The 21,339-nt window shown below is 30.5% G+C and overlaps 1 protein-coding gene across 2 annotated transcripts in view; it reads left to right on the top strand.

Annotated features, from left to right (window-relative positions):
• Window positions 1-21,339, top strand: part of LOC136990185 (surfeit locus protein 6 homolog) — a 30,851-nt gene that overhangs the window by 990 nt on the left and 8,522 nt on the right. The window contains exons 2-4 of one of the 2 annotated variants that reach the window (XM_067288554.1): window positions 14,612-14,802; window positions 14,994-15,113; window positions 18,955-19,044. In XM_067288554.1, coding sequence (XP_067144655.1) covers window positions 14,619-14,802; window positions 14,994-15,113; window positions 18,955-19,044 — 394 coding nt within the window. In that variant the 5' untranslated portion in view covers window positions 14,612-14,618. Of the gene's footprint in view, window positions 1-14,611; window positions 14,803-14,993; window positions 15,118-18,954; window positions 19,045-21,339 lie in introns of both variants that reach the window. The other variant, XM_067288553.1, reaches the window with a different exon arrangement.

The following is a 21,339-nucleotide window of genomic DNA, read 5'->3' as shown; positions in this document are numbered from 1 at the left end:
AAAATTACTGAATTCCTGAACATTGTAAGAAGATAAAATCAGATTAAAAAAATGAACTCTTCAAATACCTAAGATAGGGGCGAAAACGTTCGCACTTCGTGTTTAATTTTCTCACTGGTATCTTAGGTATTTGTAGAGTTCATTTTTTATCTAATAATAACCAGTTGTTAAGTAGCAGTTATCAGAAGATAAAATCATTTATAATTGGGTATATATAAGCAGTTTTTTTTGCATCCTAAAAACTAGCATAATTGAAGCTGCTTTACAATATCCAAAATGTGTACATTTGATATTTTCAGAAAATATGAATTTCAAATTCTGGGTTTTCTTAAGAAATATTATATTTTCATGGACTATATGAGCCATTTATTTTGAAAGTGAGACAAGTCCATTTTTGAAAAAAATAAATGAAAATTATGTTAACAATAGATAAAACTTAGCATGATCTTTTTGGCTGGAAACAATCTATAGTCAAAATAAATCAATTTGACAATGGAAGTTCTGATGATTAATAGTATTGTAAATATGTTTATTTTGAAAGTAGTGCAAGTCCATCTTGGAATGTAATTATAATGATAGCCGAATATTTTACGGTATAATTAGCTCTGTAAAGTTTAGTAATATTGCCAACACCATGAAAACCTAAAAATATTATGATATTTGGGCATTTTCTATTCAATTCAAACAGTGTGCATATAGCAGTGTAAAAGTCATTTAAAATTGTTGATTTATCATCACAACAAGGAAGTCCAGGTAATTTTAGAAATATGAAATTATCATAAAAACTACACACAAAATATCATGAAAACCAGTAAAAGGAGTATAAGTTATTTATTGTTGGAACGTAGTGACGACTAATACTTGAACTTACTTCTAACCTGAACCGAACAGTGCTAATATTTCTCTATCTTTCTTTTCTCACTAACGTTTTCGAACCTCTGGTTCTTCGTCAGGTGAACAGACAAGTTGTTCGATGGCAAAAATCTGTCAAAAAACAAATTCTGAAAGTTCTACGTAAACATGCGCCGTCTTCGTATCGGTGGCCTGGCAAACGCTGGTCTATGATACGGGATAACGTAAAGCTATACTTCCATCAACTGCGCACGCGCAGAATGACGAAGACGGCGCGTGTTTACGTAGAACTTTCGGAATTCGTTTTTTGAAAGATTTTTGCCATCGAACAACTTGTCTGTTTACCTGAAGAAGAACCAGAGGTTCAAAAACGTTAGTGAGAAAAGAAAGATAGAGAAATATTAGCACTGTTCAGTTCAGGTTAGAAGTAAGTTTAATTTACAGTGTGTCTGGAAGTTCTTTGACTAATACTTGACTTCGTGCATTCCTTGTCAACAAAATAACTCTGGAATGAGTTGTCCGATCTTGATGAAATTTTCCAGGACAGCTCAACATCACTGAAGGATGAACTGATTAAAATTTCAACTCTCAAAAATGATCCGTTTTTGTAGAACTGGAGATAGGGGTCAAAACGAAGATCGCGTTTTTCTTCAGTATTTTTGAGAGTTGAAATTTTAATCAGTTCATCTTTGAGTGATGATGAGTTGTCCTAGAAAATTTCATCAAGATCGGACAACTCATTCTAGAGTTATAATGTTGACAATGAATGCATGAAGTCAAGTGTTAGTCGCTTCCTGCACGCACATGTAGAAGCATCATCTAGTGGTCGGAAAATATGACAAGCATTAAAACGGTAATTTTGAAAGGTAAATGTTATCGCTAACTAGATACACAACAACAAATATAAAGAATCTTTATAGAATAATAAGTTTAAAAAAGTTTTCTTTTTAAAACGTGGAGCAGCAGTGATCAATATTGATGGCTTTACGATCTATTCTCTCCTTCGTCTTCCTATCGTTAGTACGAAATTTTGATCTCTTAAATGGAGAAGCTGTACAGTGATTCCAGATTAAGATGAAGTCGCTCAAATTCATCATCATCGATGAAATGTCAATGATTGGTGCAAGAGTACTTTACATGATCGAGAGAAGATTGAGGGAGATAAATCCCGAGAAAGATGCCGTTTTTTGGATTCTTTATCTATTTGTTTGGTGATTTTCGTCAGCTTCCTCCTGTTAAAGATACTCCTCTCTACTCGAGTGTTTTTTTACAATGTAATGTCCCAACAAGGAAGGGACCTTGTTGGGACATTACATTACATTCGCATTTGATTCTTTTGAGAAGTTCATTGAATTTAGTAATTCTCTTAGACAAAATAGCGCAGATAGTTCCTTCACAGATGTCTTACATCTAGCTTCGAGTGATTTCTCTGATACAGATCTGAACATTCTGACAAGAAATCGAGCCTATTTATCCAGAGATGAACTTGATCAGTTCCAAACGGCAGTAGAGCTATATTCAACAAACGAGCAAGTTAAACAAAGCAACGAAGACTACTTGCAGTCAACTGGATGCCCTTTTGCTTATATAGCATCCGAAAACACTTCGGATATTGCCCTGACTTTGTCCAAAGATGACTCAGCTCTTGGTCTCTCCAAGTATTTGAATCTCTCAGTTAATGCCAGAATCATGCTGAGAGTCAACTTATGAGTGCAAGGAGGTCTCGTCAATAGTTCACTTGGAATTATACGCTACATTATATATGCTCCTAATGCTTACCCTCCAGCTCTTCCTCTGTTTATTTTAGTGGAATTGTATAGCTATCGGGGACCTTTCATCTATGGCAATCTGTTTCCAATAATTCTCATAACACGCTCTTCGAACGATGGCAGTATATTGCGATCTCGTAGACAGTTTCCCCTTACCTTAGCAGCTAAGGTAAGGGGAAAGTCATCAAGTATGCTAAGGTTTAGCATACTCGATGACTATACATAAACCATAGGGATTAACTCTTCCAAAAATCAAAATAGATATAGGGAAAAAAGAGACAGCTATTGGTCTTACCTATCTAACATTGAGTCGAGTGAAAAAAATAACTGACTCAGTATTTTTAGAGAGTTACAATAAAGATCACTACGAGTCAATCTGTAAGTCCAAGGCCCATAGTGATAGACAGAATTTCATGAGACGTTGGCATAGCAATTAATTAATGGCTTATTCTGACTTTATATTGTACCTTTAAATGATCCAATAGAAATGAAATATATTGTTGAGAACGAATGATTCTTTGTTTCTTTTTTCCGTCATAATCTAGAACAGGCCTGGCCAACCCGTAGCCTGTCACGTTAAATTGTGTGGCCCGCTAAGCGATATTATATATCTATTACAACTTTTGTTTCCCATTCTGTGTATACCAAAACAATTAAATAAAACAATTAAATTTGTATGTGTCATTGTTATAATGCGCAAGTGCGAGTACGAACTCTTGGTATAACAATAAAATCTTATTCATTTTGTATTTGTTTTACTTTTTTAAAGCATGTTTGCCTAAATTGTGGCCCACCGTAATGTTACGCGTGATCAAAGTGGCCCACGAAACAATTTGGGTTGGCCAGGCCTGATCTAGAAAATAAAGGTGCGAGCAGCTTCGTTTTGACTACATGCTGATACAGTGTTACTTAACTAGTTTATATAAATATTTTCATCTAACAAGCATCATCAAGTTGAACATCATCATAAAGAAAACAGGACAAGTCTTTGAATACATTTAAATCCAAAGTTTCAAAGTAGATCAAAGCATGCATTTCCAATGGTATCATGTTACCAAGATAAATTAAAACTTGTAAATATAAGATTAAATTGTAAAAAAAAGAAAAAATAATAATAATAACACAAAATGGAAGTCTAAGAGAGTTTGAAACATTCCCTCCATGCTGTAGAGAGCATATAAAGTTGACCGCCTTCTGGTTATATATCTCAAGCACTTGTAAACATTTCAAATGCGTGGGGTCTGATGTTTGATGTAATAAATGAACATTAAAATGGACCTGCATGTCACCGTCCAAAGAATATACTGCAATCGTGTTGGACCATTTCTTACTGACGTCATGTACTGTACATGCTCCTTTACTCTTAAAATGAGGCTCCTGGCAGTTGCTCTGAAGTATACTAAAGAGTAATCCACTTGAATGTCATGTAATGGAATAGCATATACATCTGGTGTGTAGTACTCATCCACTATTCTCAGAATGTTATTCAAAAGGTATGAATAGGCTGTGAGTTGAAGGAGTTTAGAAAAGCTTCCAAATCAGGTTTGTGTTGCCATACAATAAGAATATCATCAATTTATCTAGAATATAAAAGAATGCTGGAAAATACAATCTTAGCAAAAGATCTGGTAGGATTGTATTTTCCAGTTTCCTCACTACCATTTCAGATAAAGTCTCTAATAGCACACTACCCTGTCTGTTTTTTTTTTTTTACTGAAGATGTCACTGACCTTAACAATTGGCGATGGCATTGACAAATTTACATTGGTTTGTCAGTAGTTGCTAAAAAATTAATATTTCATATTTTCCGCACAGCTAGTATTCAGTTGTATACACAGTAAAACCTGTCAAAAACAGAATCTGAATAAAATGGAAACCTGCCTAAATGGAAAAAATTCTTCAGAATGGAATGATTTTCTATATTTTAAATTCTATTACAAGCCAGAAACCTGTCCAACATGGAAATGGAAGAGGTTTTTGGGAATGAATAATGTAACTTAAACTGGATAAAGTGGAAAATTAAGATTCCATTTATAGACAAATAAAATTGTCTCTAGATATAATTGTCATCACAATGACAAATTGTATTCTGAGAACTGTTTTGAACCTTGTCAGAGAAACAAAAATCATGTGCAAGAGGACGTAGAGACGAGTCTTTAATATTAGTCTTTGTTGGAATTAACCAAGAACATAATCAAATACTTTCAGGAATTGGAATGAGTTTCCAAGAATTGAGTTCTCAAGAACTTGATTCTTGGAAAAAGCAATAAATGTAAGTTGTGAAAAAAAATGAGAATAAGGTAACATAGTGCTTTATAAGGAGTAGTTAATAACTAACTAGTACTGAGTTTTTGAGAATATCTTGATTTGATAATTACAAAGGTTGAAGTAAGCAATTAATTAGAGAAGTAAAATTCCTTGAGAAGTCAGATCATAGAATAACTTAGTTTCTGTATTACTGTAATGCAGCTATAATTTCTGATAGCAGAAAAGTTGTTAGTTTTTAGCACTTGAAATGACTTGTTTACTGTAGTGTGTTCATAAGGATTGTATCTGAGAAGTATTTGAATATCTAGCATAAGCTCTTGGAAACAAGAATGTTTTGCAACAATTCTCAATTCTTGCATTCAAAAACTCTCACCTTTAGTTGGAATCATATCAAATTAATTTTGGGTTAAGCCTAGTAATAAAATTTATTTAAGGATTTTGCTATAAAAAATTAACAAACCTGTGTGACATTTATCTGGTGTAGTTTAAAGATTAAAAATAAAGAAAAAAAAGCTAAAAACCTGTTCAAAATGGATACCTGCCAAAATGAAAAAATAATTCAGTACTGTATGATTTCAGTTCAAAAGGCTTTACTATATTTACTAACTTGTTTGGAAACATCAAATGACTTCTGAATGATTAAAGAAATAATAGTTCTGTCAATTTTTTAATTATTCAGATATGATCAGTCATCATTTCTGTAACTAGTAATCGTTTGAAGTTATACACTCAAACAGTTATTCAAAACAATAATTGATAATTCCTGTTATTACTTTAAACAATAATAAGAAACATGCATTATTATTTACATTTTTAGATATTTGTTATACTGCAAATTTGCATTACTGATATGGAGTATTGAAATGACAAAATACTGTAATGAAGATAGAACTTCACTATAGCGAATGAATGAACTACACATCAATGTATTATATGTATTATTTCAAAGTGAAAAAATCATAAAGTTTTGTCTTTTTAAATACTTTTTTCCTGTATAGGCTATAGTGCAGGGGTTCCCAACCTTTTTGTGGCTCGGGCGCATTTGAGATTGCTAAAACTAGTGGCGGGCGCAAATCAGATTTAAAGAAAAAAAAATTAAATATTATGTGCTTTATTATAACATGCATTTTGTAACATATACAGTCAAACCTGTTTTTATGCGGGGGATAGGGACCGCATTAAAAAAAACGCATAAAAAAAATCTCACGAAACTTCACGAATGGCTGTAAATAATAGTTTTCGCGACACAATTAAAAAATATTTTTTTTATGCGGTCAACAGGGACCGCATAAAAAAAGTCTCACATAGAAAATAACTCAAAACCGTACGAAATAGAATTTATTGACAACAGATGTCAGCACTTGACTGCATCGTCTGGTCTATCGTCTGTTTTACATATTTTTGTCCAGGTGGTGTTTTGTTAACTTAAAAAGTAAATTATTTCATTTTTCGCATATTCATGCAATAATATTACTATAATAAGTGCATTTATGCTATAATAAGTTTATTTAGCTATAATAAGTCAACGTAAGACATGACGAATCGCACGAGACTAGTCGCCAACTATACCGCACAAATTAAAAATTTGCATTAAAAAAATCGCACAAATAAAAATCGCACATAAAAAGAGCGCATAAAAACAGGTTTGACTGTATTTACTATAACATATATATTTATTATAAAAGCAGAATTAGTGCAATTGTTGACACTGCATTTCAATTGGCTAATTTCTCACAGTTGGGAGATGATAATCCCAATCGTAAACAATCTTCAATGTTAGCATTAGTAAGTTGAGATCTAATTTTTGATTTTATAATATTCATGGTGGGAAATAAAGATTCACATAAGTATGTGGAACCAAAACAGAATTTGATTTTGAAGGCTCCTTTTTTCAAAAGATTATGATTTTACTTTTATACTTTTTATGATCAACTAAATTCCAAAATTTTTCATCCGTACTGTGAGATTTTCATATGATGTCATTTTGAAAATCTAAAATCTCTTCTTCAATTATTGATGCTTCTTAAAGAGGTTCTGCTGAAGATTTAGCAGTTTCAGTAATGTCTACTTATGTAGTAAAAGGATTTACAAAAATTATAGCCACGGGTTCGATAATGGTAAATTTTCGAAATTCAGTTTCAAGCTGTTTCAAAAGGTTTTTAAAATGTGAAAATAATTTTGACCTAACATTATTTATTACTCCAGTAATTTTTTCGTTCTTGGAAAGTGTACAAAAGAATTTTTCGACAAATTATTTATCCAAAACTATATTTTAGCTTTGAATGCTTTTATAGAGCTAATCATTTCAGCTAATGTTAATTTTTTCCTGGAGATCCAGGTTTAAACTACTCAATTTTTCATGTGTCAGTTAACCTCATAAGAACTGTGATGGTTTTGTAATGATGTTCAACTTTGTGTTTTTTTCCCACTGACACAAAACTGTTGCATAAAAATTAAGCAAATACATTTCTCCTTACTTTTGATAACAAAGTAGTCTTCTTCTCAATCTTTATTAAGATGATAGGTTCTTTGCTTTTTACTTGCATTACTGATTTTGGGATAAAATGTTTATATACAGGAAAAAAAAACAACGATAGCATGTGATGACACAGTACGAGTTTACGGCAACAGCATGCAGTGCTGTCACCGTAAACTTGTCTGTTGTAAACTGCGTGCTCTCGCTGTAAACTCATACTATTGACAACTAATACCATACTACTAATACAATATAGACACCATGGAGACACGATTATAGGCTTAATAAGCATGATAAATTAGACAGGGTCAGTGTAGCCCAATTTAGCGAATTTCTCACTACATCTAGGAAAATTTTAAAACTAGGTAACTTTTTATTTTCTTCATTTTTAACATTTAATTTTTTTTTTTTTCAAAACTTTGCTGTGGGCACATGTAAATAGCTTCACGGGCACACGTGCGCCTGCAGGCACAAGGTTGGGAACCCCTGCTATAGTGTGTGTAAATTTCCTAATATTTTGGATGCTCTGCAATTATCATTAATACAGTCCACTGGTCTTAAAGCAAATTTTGTCATTGCCCTGGCAAAATGCCATTGTCACAACAATAATTTTTACTTGATAAAGTGAACAAAAATTTTACCAGAATTTGTTAAACCAAATTGTAAAATAACTCCACCACCCTCAAGAAATAAAGTGTAAGGACATCCACCTGTTTAAATGGATGCAGGATGTTTAAACATTTTTCCAGCACCAACTATAATGTTGATAGTACTGCCAATGCATCCCTTAAGAAACACTATGTTGATTAGAGCTAATTCTGGATCATTTTAGTCTTCACACTAGTAGATGATGACTGTGCTACTTCATCTGGGATTAATGATTTTTCTTGTCATATTGAGGTTTGTAAAATTCAGCATTATGATCAACAGTCACATATTTGGCAATATCCATATTTTACAAGGAAGTTTCTAATCTTCTTTTTCATTAACTTGTAGTTGTTATCTGTATTGATTCTCCATCATCATTATGTTTTAAACAAATAAAACCAGTCTTTAAAAAACAATTGCATATTGATGTAATAGAAGGCAAAAAGTACCAAAAATTTATACATTCCAGCATTTAATTATCTGAAAAAAACAATACCTCCTTTTCAAAGAATTAAATGCTGGCTTATAAAGATTTTTAGTTTTTGTGATTATAGTATCCAGTTTGATATTGTATTTGTAATAGAAGGCAATCATTCCATACCATCAAGCAGTTGCAAATTGCATTAAGACAGAATATTTTTTTTATGTTTTTCAAGAAACATTATTAAATCTCTTGTACCAAATAAACATGCAAATTATTGTTGGTATAGTTTTTTTAAATCTGCAGTTATGTCTTTATCTGGATGTTGTAATATGCTTGTTTTGTTTGACGGAAGGAAGAACACACCATAAGTTTGGCAAATTTAAGCTGTTAATATTTTGGAAAGAAACACCAATCAATGGAAGCAAATTGTTCCTGTTTTGAGCTCTCATTTTTCATTTCAGCATTTTAATCTATTGACAAAATCAGTGGCGTGCCGTGACATTTGATGATAGGGAAACTGTGTTTCTGTAAGAAGCCAACTTCCAGGGGTCAGTCGGTTAATTGCATGTCAGTGATGGTCTAGGGTCCATTCGTATTTGTTCGATAAGCCAGTAAAAACCGTAGACTTCTTTAAATGTATTTTTAACAGATTATCTGACGTACTTCATAAATAAACAAGTTCAATATAATTACCTCTGTTATTAGATATAATAGATTCTCTATGCCCTCTAAATGACAATTCTTGCTTTGATAAAAAACATATAACATCTATTAATTTAGATATAATATATCTATTAGCCATAACTATCTTGTTATAATTTTCAATATTTATTTTATATTATCTACTAATGTTAAATTCTATTCTGCTTTAAATCTTAAAACAATCCACTTAGTCAAATAGCTCCCTACGAGTGGCTAATGATGGAATCAGAGATGATCCTGTTAGGCGTGCAGTGCGTGCATGCACGCAGGCTGCCAAATTCAAGGCTGCCGATACTGGTCAATGTCAAATGCCTCTTTTGTCACATCACTAGTATACCTCAAAAGACACAACAGGGTTGTAAATTTTAAACATTTCTCACTATAGCTGTAAAAATCTACATATGTTAAACTTAATATATTGTCCATCATTTGTTTTCTAACTAATTCATTTTAGGACCAGGTGTGCACAGAAATTTCCAAAATTTCCAACTTTTCAGTCACTCTCATTGAACTGGAATAATTTCTGTCTTTATTATCTAATATTATGAAGAAACGGTCTCCACTGTACTCGGCTAGAGATTGGTTCGGTTAAGCTTTTAAGTAAAATTCCACCTACATTACAATATTAAATGCGTAGAAGTAATCACAAAGAATGTGTCTTCTTTTAAATCTTAACATCCTTTTCACACTTGGGAACTAACTGTCTTTACGGCGGAGAAGGTCGACTCCACCGTAAAGACAGTTAGTTCCCAAATGTGAAAAGGATGTTAAGATTTAAAAGAAGACACATTCTTTGTGATTACTTCTACGCATTTAATATTGTAACGTATGAATTTTGTCCTGGCATGTTTTAATTATATTTTTAATTATAAAATTCCGTCTCTTTCAGCAGGGTTTTATTTATGTCCCTAATTCCTTAATCTCTTAATTATTTAACTACTACTTAAGTAGAAATAAGTTGAAACCAGTTACTTTATACTTGAATATTTGTAATTTTGGGAAAGAAGTGGAAAGACAAATTTTTATGACAACGGATACATAAATCATAAATTTAAGAAATGTAAATTCTAGAGCTTTTTTTGTACCTTGTGTGTCTCATTCATTAAATTTAGTTGTAAATGATTGTAAAAGCCTTACTGTCCTTAATTCTAATATTATTGTTAATTGTCTACTTGGACTTTACTTATTAATAGGACTTTATATTGGTGTTTAAAGATTGGCACAGTAATGAAAGTTAGTTCAGGAAAAAACAAAATTTCTTTATTATATCACCTGTAGTAATAATTTCTGTAGTATAAAATTCTATTAATAAGTAAAGTCCAAGTAGACAATTAACAATAATATTAGTTGTAAATGATTCTGCCAAAGTAACAGTTAATTTTTTAACATTATACAAGAATTGTACACATTTTTTTCTGCAACCTCTTATAGTTGGGATGTACTAAATTGTAATATCACTAGTTTAACATTGAAATCTGTAAGTAATACAGAATGGGAGAGCAGAATAAATATATCAAATATTTTAATGGATATTTTTAAAACTCCTGTCAACTATACAGAACTATCATAAAAACATATCAGTAAATTCCTATCGATTGGGTCAAGTTATAAATCTACTTGCCATTCACATAATGGGGCAAGGGCAGCCAAATATCTAGCAGGCAGATGGCTAACAGCCCAGAACCGGTCCTGGATAGAATCATTGGAAGCATTATACGATATTTTGATGTGTAGCTTCCATCAGCTAAACCGCACGAGGTTGGTGCTCTGTAAAGTGCATGTGCAAATGTGTATAATCTGGCTGCTTTACACCATTCAAATATTTTTGCCATGGAAGCTTTCCTGTATTCAACAATACAGCACTTCCATTGGGAATATCTCTATATGAATTTATATTTGAATATACAATAACGATCTTATCATTTTTTTCACACGTAGTATAGAAATTTGTAATAAGATACATAATTTGTTATAATAAAATATAAACTTTAATTTATTCAAAGTACGTTCAAATATGAAAATAATTGCACAATATGCATTTATATTTTAGAAAATAAAAGAAAAGCGGTGCTTCCACCACTTCCAAGGACGGCACGCCATCGGACAAAATGTTTTTGCTTTCGTCCATGCACTTACATAGGCAGGAAGTATCTGTCAAAAATTATATGTATATTCTTTAATATATACAAAGGTAACAATAATACAAGTATAAATTACCGTGGCAGATTTCTCATTATGCTCACTAGGCTTGGACCTAGTGGCGCAAGAGTTTGAGGCACAAAAATTCAAAATAATAATAAGACAATGAACAAATAATTTTATGTAGAAACAATTCACAAAGGAATTAGTGCAAATTAAAAGCTTAAATAGAGCTTAATTAGCTTAAATGCAAATTAAAAAGCTCAAAATAACTGTTGATTAGTATTAATATATATGAATATATTTTGCATGAATAGGGTGGTAGTAGTAATAACAGGTTTTCAATAGCAGTGTCCTTTACCATTCAATATTTAAAAATCTGTAAAAATACAATTATTACAGAATTAAAATTATAAAATAGAATTATTCAGTCCAAAAATGTTATTTTGCAGGAGGCGTAGGGGCACCGTATTTCTAAATGCACCGCCAAGTGATAAAAAAAGTGAATAATTGACTTGATGCAACTTTGATTTATTGAGTTTGACCTAACTAAAAAGTGTTTGCACTGAATTTTAGAATTGATAAATTATTAAAAGAAAATAATGTATAATTTAGAAAATATATTTACAATATGCCATAGCCTTGAAATTTAGTTTGACATATATAATAATTTTTTGATATTCATTATTAAGTAATGCATCATTAAAGGGATATCTTTGAATTTATTAAAGCACTAACAACAATGAGAAGAAAGTTTTAAAAATCTCTATAATTAAATAAACCAGAATAATAAAAATTAAAAACTAAAAATTGAAATTATTTATTATTACATCAACACACTGCAATTTTTAATCATAGTTTAATTTAAACAGTAAGAAAGTAAGGTACAGTAATTTTAATTTAAATGTACAGTAAGAAAGTATTAGACATCTATAATGGTAAAAACCTGAAGATGGTCATTAAGGATGATTGAAAATGTTTGTTTTAGTTATAAATTGTTACTTTTGTATTGAATTACTAGTTTTTTTTGTGCTTGTTTGTACTAATTCCATGCAGTTTTTGCTGTTATATTTATTTAAATTAAAATATCAAAAATAACTTTTGATGCTGAATTCGAAACTATGGTTACTTTTCCTCTATGACGATATTTTTTGCATAACTTTTCTTACAGAAAATGTAAGATCACATGAATGTTGTGGATGTTGTACACTTTAGAGTGTCAAATGAGATATTGATATTAATTTATTGTAAGGATCACTCTGCATAATAAGGTAAAAATTTTGAATTGAAATTGTGTGACTTCAGGTATGGACTGGAAGTTTGTGTGCAGGTTAATCCAAGTCTCCAGCTCCTAAAGTTTACATGCCTTGTCTCAATTTTCATCTATCTAATTCTATTCTTGAGATTAATGAAAGACAGACAGATAACTGGGAATGCCGAGGTCTGCAATTTGAAAATTGCAGCCCAGTAAATTATATTAGTAAATTATGATTATTATTATTATTAAATTTTACTTAGTTGTTGAAGAACTAATTCTAAAATTAATTTGGTTAGCCAGGCAAATATCTTTACTTTGGGGAAATAGATTTGAATCCATATTAAACTTTTCAGGATGATTTAGCTCAGATATATATGATCTCACAGTTTCACCTCTCACTACTTGATTGATTGCCATATTAGTGGTTTGGTCAAACTTATAATAGATGTGAAAGAAAGATCATCTTAGTGCCATGGGAATTAAGAAAATCTTAATTTCATATGTAAGTATTTTATCCAGCAATCCATTTGCCTACTCACCATTGATCACTTATGAGAAATAAGTGGCAAGTGAATTTTCACTTTCTTTTATATTCATTCAAAATTACCTTATGATGATATATAAGTGTGTTAGTGCCTTATATTTTAAATTCATGCAAAGAAAAGGCCATTTCTGTGTGTTTGAGGTGCAGTAAGAACTAAAGAACGTGTTTTCATGTTTTGTTTTTTATCAAAACATTTAACATTGGCGTTTCTTATATATCCCACCTATAAAGATATTTATACAAAATAGACCAATACACCTATCCCTCGATTTACACGGAAGATAGGTTCCCGAGAAAAACGTGTAAATCGTATTTGTATCTTTTTGAATGTAAAACCGTGTAAATCGAAAAGTATGCAAAAAACGCATAATTTCGTTGTTTATTAATTATGAATTTTTTTCAATTTTTTAAAGGTACATAAATCAAACAAAAATATTGAAAGGCAAAAAAAATATATTCTTTTATTAATTAAATACAAAGTACAAAGGAACAAAAAATAAAATCTGAAAGATTCATAAAAATGTAATGTAATTGTGTAATGTAATGTAAAAAATGTAATTAAAAATAATGTAATCGTTTGTTACTTATGAATATGAAAAATTAAAATTTTCTGGTTTAAAACTATGTGCAATGAATGCAACTTCGTGCGTATGGGGGAGTACCCTATATCGGTTTATCGGTTACTATTTGATGGATTGAAATAAAACTGTCACCTAGTATCCTAAATATCAACTATAACATATAATTAAGGTGGATTGGAATATAGATGTAGATTAAAGTTAAAAATTGTTCCTTTTGATCATAGCCAGTTTATTTTCTACATTTATTTTTTAAACCGTGTAAAAGCGAAAATGTGTAAAAGAAGTACCGTGTAAAACGAGGGATAGGTGTACTGTGGATGAGTAAGAGATTTTTCTTTAGTACGTTTAAATTGTATTTCTAGATTCCTGTATATAAGCCTTTATACTTGTATGTATGAACCTATGTATGTATATATACATAGATATATTTATGTTTACATTCACATATGATGTCAGAAAAGTTACTGTTTAGTGGGAAATTTGTAATGACATTAAAGTTATATGTATGGTAGTGCATACTGAGATCTGTAAGTTGTAGGTCCTGCATTTCAACTTTGCTGTAGATGGCATTACTGCTTGCTCACATGTTCTTGGTTTGAACTATGGTTTTTGGAAGACTTCTCTGATGATTGCATTATCTCCCATGGAATCATCCGTGCAATCTGGCCTGCTTGGTCTCTGGACACCCCCGACTTTGAAGCCTCCGAGGGAAATTTCCATCATTTACCGTAGGAGAAACTGCGATATTGTAAAACTTAAACTTTTTCTACTGCACAGTAACTTTTTGGACATGTTGTATATGTATTATAGATTTTTAATGTTTCTATAGACATGAATTGTCCATTAAAATTTATATGACAGAATATAACTCATTAACAAATTTTTATTTGATTTAAATTATATTGTGTTAAATTTTGAGATACAGATTATCCATAATTAATATTTTTCAGTAACAAGATGAATTTAAAGTTAGAAGAAGAATTGCAATCAAATACAAATAAAGTTGATCAAACATTTGAAGATGATGACAGATATTTTCAAGAATTAATAGATTTAATTCCTCCAAAGTTTTATTTTGATCAAGAAATAATAGACACATTAACTACTAAAAAACATAAAATAACAAATGAAAAAATAAAAGGTAAGATTTCTTGTTAATTTAAACAATTAATAAAATGGCTCATATAAGCCATTTTATTAATTGTTTAAATGGTAACTGCAAACAAAGACTTTGTGATAATGATTTTTTACATTCAATAACATATGATAAATCTATTGTAGATAGACTAATTTTATAAACTTTAAACAAATTTATTTTTAAAATTTTTCTAGGATTAAAAAGAAAGAAATCGGAAAAAGGAAAAAATGCAATAGCTCGATTAGATCCATATCAACATAAAACTGTTAGTGAGATTCAAGAAGAATTAGCTAAAGAAGAAGAAAAATCTAAAAGTAAGTCTTGTCTATATAATTAAAATGAAATTTGTAAAATAATTAATTGTAAAAGCCTTACTGTCCTTAAATTCTAATATTATTGTTAATTGTCTACTTGAACTTTACTTATTAATAGGACTTTATACTGGTGTTTAAAGATTGGCACAGTAATGAGAGTTAGTTCAAGAAAGAACAGAATTTCTTTATTATATCACCTGTAGTAATTACATATATTATACGTGTTTCGGGCTAGCATGCCCCTCATCAGCAGTATTACTACCAAACATGTAAATACATATTCCAATCTGTAAAACGAGAAATATCCAGTTATACTCGGGATTGGAATATGTATTTACATGTTTGGTAGTAATACTGCTGATGAGGGGCATGCTAGCCCGAAACACGTATAATATATGTAATTACTACAGGTGATATAATAAAGAAATTCTGTTCTTTCTTGAACTAACTCTCATTACTGTGCCAATCTTTAAACACCAGTATAAAGTCCTATTAATAAGTAAAGTCCAAGTAGACAATTAACAATAATATTGTAAAATAATTGCTTAAACTGTTACTTTTAATCTATAGACTTTTTGTTACTTTTTAAACAATCTTTTATGCAGGTTAGCTTCACAATAAATTTTGTATGTGTAGTAGCAATATTTATGTAGTATTTTGCTTAATTTACATCTATCATCCTATCCATCTATGCCTTGAACAATGATGTCCAGGCCAATCTATGGATGCCTTCATCATTAAGCAAACTAGGAAAATTGCTAACATAAGGGTTTTTGAAGCACTGGAAATTTATAAAGTCAAAAAGAAGGGGAAGAATATTAACTTCAAAGATGAGAAACATTTGTCCGAGTAATTAGACAGTACTTTAGAAGCTGTAATCCAATGCAATTAAAACAGAAACATTAAAGCAAAATTATTTTAAGGAATATTCCATAAAGATGTTTTTAATATTTTATTTATGGTTTGTGGCCATTTTGTGCATGTTATTGATTAATTTTGTGATGTTGATGCCTCACATCAAATTTAATTTTTATTAACATATTTGAAAATGCAATGATCTTTGAAATGTATCAATTTCAATGATATTCAAAAAGAATTCCAATTCAAGATTTTTCACCTGAAGATCTGTGGAAAGGATCAGATATGTTGGTCCTTCTATCCATGATTATTTACTGGAGTTATTCGTGGTCTTTTAAAGTGTTTTTGTGCTATGTACCTTTAATAAAACACAAATATTAAAAAATAGGCATGGTTCTGTTACAAACAACATTATATAGATACATTCAACTTGCAACAAAAAATCCAGCTGATTAGTTTGAAGTTTCAACTCTAAGTTTCCCATTCCTTTGAAATGGTCACTTGTTTACAAATTTTTTACAGTTATTTCCCTGAAAAATACCCCTCGCATCTTTGTCCGTTCCATAATCGTAAACCAATTCATATATTGTCAAATGGTGTGGTCCTTTCGCTTAAAGTGTCCCTTTAGAAGATTCTAAGTATGTTGAACCATATTTAAATATGGAAGTGACCAATCAATTTATCATTTAAAAGTAAATATCCTTTTTTCCAAGATGTTTTTGACTTATTGATTTCCATGAAAACTAGAATTATCATTCATGAAACACAATTGGTGCTTGAGAGCACTCTGGAAAAGCCTTAGCTATGGCTTAATCATCTTGTTCCTATAGTACTGATATATGAAATGATATGCATCTGTTAAACACAATATCACTCAAGCTCAAAAAGATTGCTCGCTTTCGCTCTCATTTTTGATAGGAAATTAGGTTTTTTTTTAATTCTTTCTAAATGAATCAATTATAAATTGAATCTTGACCCATAGGTAAAAACAATCAATTGATGCATTTGTCTGACTGATGCACTTATCTGTTCAGTAGTATTAATATCTGTACTAGTTAAGCAGCCTTCTATGAAAAATTTGACACTAAGGCCAAGACTCCACTAGCGTAAAAACGGGCATAAAACCCCCTCTCCATGAAAGTTTTTAATCACGTGACCATGATATTTTATGCCCGAGCAGGTCGTAAAACCAGCATAAAAGCGAGTCGAGCAGTGTTCGACTTTTGATGCAAATACGGCCATAAAACGGTACCATCCACCAATCAGAAGTCAGTGAAATCTAGGTCATTGTGACACGGTGCAAAAATGGCAGAAAACGAGCTTTTGTGTATGTTCTCTCGTGACTACTCTAGAATAGATCTGGAAAGATTTATCAAAAACATCCGAAAGTATTCGTATATCTACGACAAGAGGTATCCCGATTATAATAATGGATGCCTAAAACACGTGATATGGACGGCCGAAGGAAAATCCTTCAATTTAGAGGAGTATATAATAAAAAAGCTAAGCTTGTAAGTGCTGTATATTATCTTAATAATACGATTATAAAAGTTAATATATGAAAGTAAAGATATTATTTTTTTACTACATTTGTAATTATAGTACAGAAAAAACTCGTAGAATATAGTCATTGTCTTTATATTGATATATCACGTATACAGGCGTAACTTCGACAGCATCGTCACCGTAAAAACTTCGCTAGCCGGACCTCTACCGCAATCCGAGTGCAAACGCAAATAGGTCACACGATTAAAAGTTTTTACAGTGAGGGGTTTCATGCCCGTTTTCACACTACTGGAGTCTCAGTCTAATGAAGGTTTTCTTTCTGTCTTCTCATTAAATTGTCTCAATTAATGGAATAATTATATCAAGTAAGTTATTTGCTCTGAAATAATTACCTCATTGATTGAAGAGCATTCCAGAGAAAATTCTGGCTCCTATAGTATTTTCAGTTTAGATAAACATATTACAGCTCATGCAAAATTATGTTACATGGACTACAGTTTATTCATTCATATTTCACTCAACATAGTTATGAACATCTATCTAAAAAGTGATTTTAAGTGTTTCAAAACATGGGTCTGAGATGAACTTTCCAATCTTCTTTTGACTCTAATCTATTGAATTATACAAATATGAAACATTATTCATATTTATTCCAGGGATCATTTTTACATTTTCAATAAGAAATAATAATTTTGTATTAGCTGGCTTAGATTCCTTTTTGGAGGAAGGACCTGCTTGGGACCACACTGTATGATTTGGTGGACTTGTTCTGGTATTGTAATGTCAGAGTAATTGTTGGAATTAACAACTAGCTAAGATTAATAATATTCTCTAACATAGAATAAAACTTATGAAAGATAAAATGAACAAAAAACTGCAATGGCTCAAGCATTCCAGCAAGCATAAGAAAAAGTGTATGCTGGTAAAATGTATCACAATTAGTTCAATTTTGCAGTACCACCAAGTCCACACAATGTGGTCCCAAGCATATCCCTTCTCCAAAAAGGGATTTAAGCTAGCTAATTTCACCAGTTATGGCAGCAACAAGGAGCTGTTCTCAAGATCAAAAAATAAACCTAGAAATTGCCGCCATCTCGGAAATACACTTATCCCAGCGATATCGAACACCTAAGCCGATCGGCGAGGAGTGTAATGCAGCGAAACAAATCTTTTTAAAGAGAAATTAAGATTGATAATTTTGGACAAAGTTAAACAGTTTGTATTGTGCAAAACCGATGATTTTTTATCTTTTCAGCTTTAAATAATTATTTAATTTTTATATTGAGAGCTTGTTTGCAAATTGAAATTACATAAATAGATTTATCATGTTAAAATTAATATATAGAATAAATATTTAAAATTCTGCTAATTGGTTTTTACATTTTATAAAAAATCATTTTACATTTGAGTTAAATTGTTTTTTTTGATGGTTGATTATTTAAAAAAAATGAAAATAAATGTAATTTTTCTTTTCTAGAAAGTAAATTTCCTGCGACTTCTCAAGACAGATCTTCAAATTTGCAGGAATTACAAGAACGATTAAGAACAAAAATAGCATCACTTTCAGGTTTGTTATATTCTTTTTCATGATAGAACACACATCACTTTGTAATGAGATATATAAATATTAATCTTTTTGAAATATTCTTATTTCACTGAACATATTCTAAATGAAAATGAGAACCTTTTCCATTGGATTAATTAATTAAAATTCTATTATTTTGAAATATAGAAAACAGAACAACAAAATTGGTAAATGATAATTATATATGATAAAAAAATATAAAAATATTGAAATATCTTGTAATGTCTTAAAATAATAGAAAAATATTTTAAGTTTAATTTTCAGTATATTTTTGTTTTATACAATTTTATTTTTAAGTATTTTTGTTTCCAGACTCCAATTTTTTGTTGTGATATGGCAATTAATCTAGGGATTTTTAAATATTCTACTTATTGGTTTTGCTACATAGGTGCTGACTTGATTAATTGAAATTGCATCTTTGAAAAAATTGCTTTTTTTATTGTTTTACTCAATGTTTTATGTGCCAATTTTTATTTGGATATTCCAAATGCTATAAATCCATCTTCCTTAGATTTCAGAATAACTTTAAATAATTAATAATCCAGTTTTTATTTAATTGGAAGCCACATTTCTAATACTAGTTTCAGTGTTCCTACACACTTGGAAAGTCAGGAAAAATCAGGAATTTTCATTAATGGCCAGGAAAAGTCAGGGAATTTGCCTCCTTGGCTTCTTTGTTGATGTTTTTGCTGATAATATGCTTGACTAATTGCAGCTGTCTGCAGGCAGTAAGAAATAATGTGGTGCAATAGGACTTATGAAAAGGGGTGCAGAATATTTTCAGGGCCCAAAATTTCCCAAAAAGTTTACAAAGTACAAAAATAATAAATTAAAATTATTTATTATTTAAATGATATTATTTATCATTTTTCATTTTAATAATCTTGATTATGTTAAAAAAACTTCTGATTTTTTTTTTCAATTTATTAATATTTTATAAAGTTCAGGAAGTTTATTAACCAGTTGTTTGCGGAGTACTGCTATCGGAGTAACTGGTTTTCGTTAAACTGTTGCGGAGTACTCCAGTTGGAGTAAGTGTCAATTTTTTTTCGTAATTAACTAGTTGGTGGCGATTTAAGCACTGATTGGCTTTTATCTACATAGACTAAGTCTGTTTCAAGGAATAAGATATTTGTTACCACCCCGTATTTTTAAATTTAGGCACAAAACTCCTCCATTCCATGTTAAGTCTACGGGAGACCCTTCTTTTGTTCATTTGACAATAAAATCCTAGTTAGCATGCCCGTTAAGTTCTAATTGGTATATTATAGCTAAATGATTATCCTTTGACCAATAAGCATCGACTTGGGTTTGTGGGCTGGGAACTTTCTTGGAAAAAGTTATACCAACTTCGAGCTACATTGTCAGCTACAAACGTAAACAAACAATTATAAATCGTTATTCTTATCTATTTTTAGCATGAATTTAATAAATTTTTATGTATATTTATCCTATTTAACAAATAAGCTTGTTTTTTAAATCATTCAGCCATAAATCTTTCAAAAAACAAAGTACTTCTGGTTATGGTGGTACTTCTGTAATACATAAGATATACATGTATAGTCGTTAATATAATAAAGTAATAATCGCTTATTATAGTCTACTATTAGTACAATAGTTTAAATAACGTATAAATAGAATCAAATACACATCATCAATAATAAAAGTGTATTGACCTAGATTTAGAAAGGCCACCACCCTCCACGCCGATCGGCGTTATAATCTATAGGCCGTATTATTTCTCTACGTTGATTTAGAAAGCTGCAGTTTTTTTTATTTGACAGAAAATATACATGTCTAAGTAACGTATGTAACAAATTAATGGAAAATTTATAAAAAAAAAACAATTTTTTAAAATATTTAAAATCTTAAATTTTATTAATTTTTTTAAACATACATAATATTTTGAAGTTAACAATCGTAAAGTGTAATATGTACGTGATAGAAAACCGAAAAACAGATTATATCTACTACAATTTTTAAGCGAGATATCGCAAATTGCAAAACCACTTTAAAAACCACAAAACCTGTACGCAACAGCGGTGTTGTTTCGGATTATCGAGTGCGCAGCTGACAGGTTAACAGAGAAATTTAGTAATTATATACATTTATACATGGATTATACAGAATTTGTTAATAAATATTGGGGGGCGTGTACTAGCTGCTGGAGGTACTGCACAGGTGAACTTTTAGTAAAGCTTGATAATTGTGTTTTGAGTGAATTGGGAAGCCACAAGAAGCTGAAATATGACAATTTTAAAGAAGTGGATATTTGTG

Source organism: Centruroides vittatus, unplaced genomic scaffold (assembly GCF_030686945.1).
Source record: "Centruroides vittatus isolate TY-2023 unplaced genomic scaffold, ASM3068694v2 scaffold_861, whole genome shotgun sequence".
Lineage (NCBI taxonomy): Eukaryota > Metazoa > Arthropoda > Arachnida > Scorpiones > Buthidae > Centruroides > Centruroides vittatus.
The sequence above is the reverse complement of the archived record's forward strand: the minus strand, read 5'-3'. Positions and strand labels throughout refer to the sequence as shown.